This window comes from Bos indicus, chromosome 7 (genome assembly GCF_029378745.1).
Source record: "Bos indicus isolate NIAB-ARS_2022 breed Sahiwal x Tharparkar chromosome 7, NIAB-ARS_B.indTharparkar_mat_pri_1.0, whole genome shotgun sequence".
NCBI classification, from domain to species: domain Eukaryota; kingdom Metazoa; phylum Chordata; class Mammalia; order Artiodactyla; family Bovidae; genus Bos; species Bos indicus.
In genome coordinates this window covers 40709899-40714247 of record NC_091766.1, presented here as the reverse complement: position 1 = coordinate 40714247, position 4349 = coordinate 40709899, and the positions used below count along the sequence as shown (strand labels likewise).

The 4349-nt window shown below is 41.1% G+C and overlaps 1 protein-coding gene across 1 annotated transcript; it reads right to left on the bottom strand.

Annotated features, from left to right (window-relative positions):
- Window positions 1-2519: 2519 nt before the first annotated feature.
- LOC109561016 (olfactory receptor 5T7-like) lies at window positions 2520-3443 on the bottom strand. The gene has a single exon (XM_019963446.2). It carries the CDS (start codon window positions 3441-3443, stop codon window positions 2520-2522), a length of 924 nt encoding a protein of 307 aa, XP_019819005.2.
- Between the last annotated feature and the right edge of the window lie 906 nt (window positions 3444-4349).

Genomic DNA, 4349 nt, shown 5'->3' with positions numbered 1-4349 from the left:
CTTGGGGCTTCCCTGCTGGCTCAGAGGTTAAAGCATCTGCCTCCAATGTGGGAGACCCAGGTTCAATCCCTGGGTCGGGAAGATCCCCTGGAGAAGGAAATGGTAACCCACCCCAGTATTCTTGCCTGGAGAATCCCTTGAACAGAGAAGCCTGGTAGGCTACAGTCCACAGGGTTGCATAGAGTTGGGCACGACTGAGCGACTTCACTTCACTTTATTTAACTTATATGCATAGTACATCATGAAAAACTCTCAGCTGGAGGAAGCACAAGCTGGAATCAAGATTGCTGGGAGAAATATCAATAACCTCAAATATGCAGATGACACCACCCTTATGGCAGAAAGTGAAGAACTAAAAAGCCCCTTGAGGAAAGTGAAAGAGGCCAGTGAAAAAGTTGGCTTAAAGCTCAACATTCAGAAAACTAAGATCATGGCATCTGATCCCATCACTTCATGGGAAACAGATGGGGAAACAGTGTCAGACTTTGTTTTTTGGGGCTCCAAAAATCACTGTTGATGGTGATTGCAGCCATGAAATTAAATGACACTTACTCCTTGGAAGTAAAGTTATGACCAACCTAGATAGCATATTCAAAAGCAGAGACATTTTACTTTGCCAACAAAGGTCCATCTAGTCAAGGCTATGGTTTTTCCAGTAGTCATGTATGGATGTGAGAGTTGGACTATAAAGAAAGCTGAACACTGAAGAATTGATGCTTTTGAACTGTGGTGTTGGAGAAGACTCTTGAGAGTCCCTTGGACTGCAAGGAGATCCAACCAGTACTAAAGATCCAGTCATCCTAAAGGAGATCAGTTCTGGGCGTTCATTGGAAGGACTGATGCTGAAGCTGAAACTCCAATACTTTGGCCACCTGATGTGAAGAGCTGGCTCATTTGAAAAGACCCTGAAGCTGAGAAGGTTTGAGGGCAGGAGGAGAAGGGGACATCAGAGGATGAGATGGTTGGACGGCATCACCGACTCAATGGACATGAGTTTGGGTAAACTCTGGGAGTTGATGATCGACAGGGAGGCTTAGTGCGCTGCGGTTCATGGGGTCTCAAAGAGTCGGACACAATTGAGTGACGGAACTGAACTGAACTGAATGTTAGAAGTAAATGCCTACTTATATTATGACAGAGCTAATGGAGAGAAGTTATTGCAAAAGTTTACTTCATTATAATAAAACCAACAAAACAAAGTTATAGCACAATTCTCTTGTAAAACTGAATTTTTCTCCTGTAAACTTGATTCAATTATTTGCTTATTTCCTTCCTGTACAGAGTTTCAAAGGGAGAGTGGGGGATATATAATTAGTATCTCAGATTCATAAATAGCTTAAATTATCCATGAGAAGCAGAAACTATTGGTTATTTTGGGAATCACAATAATTCTTGTAGTTGTTTTTTTCTTTCATGTATTTATTTATTATAATGAAGTATACATAAAATTGGAGAAGGCAATGGCACCCCACTCCAGTACTCTTGCCTGGAAAATCCCTTGGACAGAGGAGCCTGGTAGACTGCAGTCCATGGGGTCGCTGGCAGTCGGACACGACTGAGCGACTTCACTTTCACTTTTCACTTTCATGCATTGGAGAAGGAAATGGCAACCCACTCCAGTGTTCTTGCCTGGAGAATCCCAGGGACGGGGGAGCCTGGTGGGCTGCAGTCTATGGGGTCGGACTGAGTCAGACACGACTGAAGCCGACTTAGCAGCAGCATACATAAAATATTTTTTTCTTGCCTATTTCCTCTGGGTGGAGTTCTAGTGCTGTGTTTAATAAGAGGGAGAGGGATGAAAGTGGGCACCCTTGTCTTGTTTCTAATCATAGAAGAAAAGGTGTCAGGTTTTCATCGTTGAGTATGATGTTAGCTGTGGGCTTGCAATATATGGGCTTTATTATGTTCACATATGTTCCCTCTATACCCAGTTTATTGAGAGTTTTTATCATGAAAATCTTATTTTGTCAAATGGTTTTCCTGTATCTATAGAGATGATCATACAGTTTTTCTTACTTCTATTAACGCAATACGGTATGTTTATTGGTTTGCATATGCTGCTTGGAATCCCGGGATAAATCTCATTTGGTCATGGTGTATGACACTTCAATGTGCTGATGAGTTAGGTTTGCTAGTATTTTGTTGAAGATTTTTGCATCTATGTTCATCCAAGTTCATACAGTTTTATTTTCTTGTAGTGTCTTTGGCCTTGGTGTGAAGATAATTCTGGCCCAATAAAGTTAGTTTGCAAGTATTTCATAATCAGTTTTTTAGAAGAGTTTTAGAAGGGTTGGCATTAATTCTTAAAGTGTTTGGTACACTTCACCAATGAAATCAATGGTACAAGGCTTTTCTTTGTTGGAAGCTTTTTTTATTACTGCTTTAATCTCCTTACTTGTTATTAATCTGTTTACATTTTCTATTTCTTCACTATTCACTTTACTAGATTATGTGTTTCAAGAAACTATTTTATCTAGGTTAATGTTCAGAGAAATATGTTTAATATATGAAAAATATGCCTATTTGGATGGGACAAATAGTTTCTGTAGGGCCGCCTGCATGTCTGTGTTTCTCAGACAGTAAACAACAGGATTAAGGCTAGGTGTTAGAATGGAGTAAAACACAGACACTAGCCGTCCTTGAAGGGGGAAGTAGTGAGAAGTAGGTCTCAAGTAAGCAATGCTCCCAGTGACATAAAACAGAATGATGGTAGTAAGATGAGAGGAACAGGTGGAAAAGGCCTTCCAGCGGCCACCAGCAGACTGGGTCCGAGCAATGGTAGCAATGATGAGAACATATGAGATGATTGTGAGGGCAAAGGCACCAAGAATAGTACACCCACCCACCACAAATCCAATTTCCTCATTGGTGTGGGAGTCACTGCAGGAGAGTCTCATGATAGGGGAACTGTCACAGAAAAAGTGGTCAATGACATTAGGCCCACAGAACTGGAGGGAGAAGGTGTTGATGGTGTGAAAGATGGCATAGAAAGCTCCGCTCAACCAGGCCGCCATAACAAGCTCTGTACATAGTTTTCTGCTCATAATGACACCATAAAGGAGAGGCTTGTAGATGGCCAAACAACGGTCATATGCCATAGAGGTGAGCAGGAAGCACTCAGAAGCACATAGCGTTACAAATAAGAAGAGCTGAGCCACACATTCCCAAAAGGAGATGACTTCTGAACCCATGAGTGAATTAATCAGTGCCTTGGGGACGATAACTGTGGTGTAGCACATGTCCAAGAAAGAGAGATTCTTCAGGAAGAAATACATGGGGATGTGGAGGCGGCTGTCTCTGCTCACAGCTGCAATGATGGAGATGTTCCCCAGGAGGGCAAAGAGATAGATGAAAAGGAAAAAGATGGTGCTAATGAGCCTCAGTTCAGGCACGTCTGAGAAGCCCTTTAGAATAAATTCAGTTACCATTGTCTCATTTGTCATTTCCTTCCCAAGTCATGAAAAGCAATAGAGAATATTCAAGATGGATATGGTCTTTGTGATAGTGCAAAACACACGCTCACAAATTGGTCCATAAAGATGGTAAAAAGTAAATCTGTTTCTCTGCATAGTTCACGAATCCCCCTTACTTTTCTTTTTCTTTTTTCTCTTGCTCTTTCTCTGGTAAGTCTGAGCAATAACAGATTATAAATGAACAAATAAGCGTATCTGTTCAGATACTATGGTTATATACATGCATAATAACAAGTTGTGAAAACTAATGCAAAAGGTGAAATAATCGTATTCATTCAGCAATTATCCACTCAACAAATTATATTAATAAATGTACTGCACTAGGTACATTGCAGTTTGTGAGCTTGTGGCAGGGGTGGGGGGCACTGAAATGGCTGTAACAGAACCACTCACAGAGGTTGAGCAGATACTATAAACATCTTAGCAGGTCAAGAGCTGGTAGTGATGAAATTGCTACAGGTTTCCCTATGAGATTTCAGTTACTGTAATGTCAAATTTTCACAGCTTTTAGTAGAAATAAACTTGAGTTTAGCATAACATTTACTAATGTTCCAAACAGAACTGTGGCCTGGATTTAACCTAGTGGTCTCTGCTAAATGCATGACTGTGTCCTGAGTCTGAGTCTTCTCTTACAGTAGAAATCTTGCTAGCCTATGATCTTTAAAGTCACAATTTTAAGTCATGTTCCAGGAAAAGCATGTGGGACAGTGCCCTGAAATATTGGCACACGACTGTCCTTGTCTTAGGACCTACCGGTACTGAAGATTGACTTTGTCTGTGATACTTGAGTCTGATGGTTCATCACTCTCACAGCACCTGGAAGGTGTCATCAGTATCCTCACAGGATCTAACATTTTAAGTAAGAACAGGAAAGTG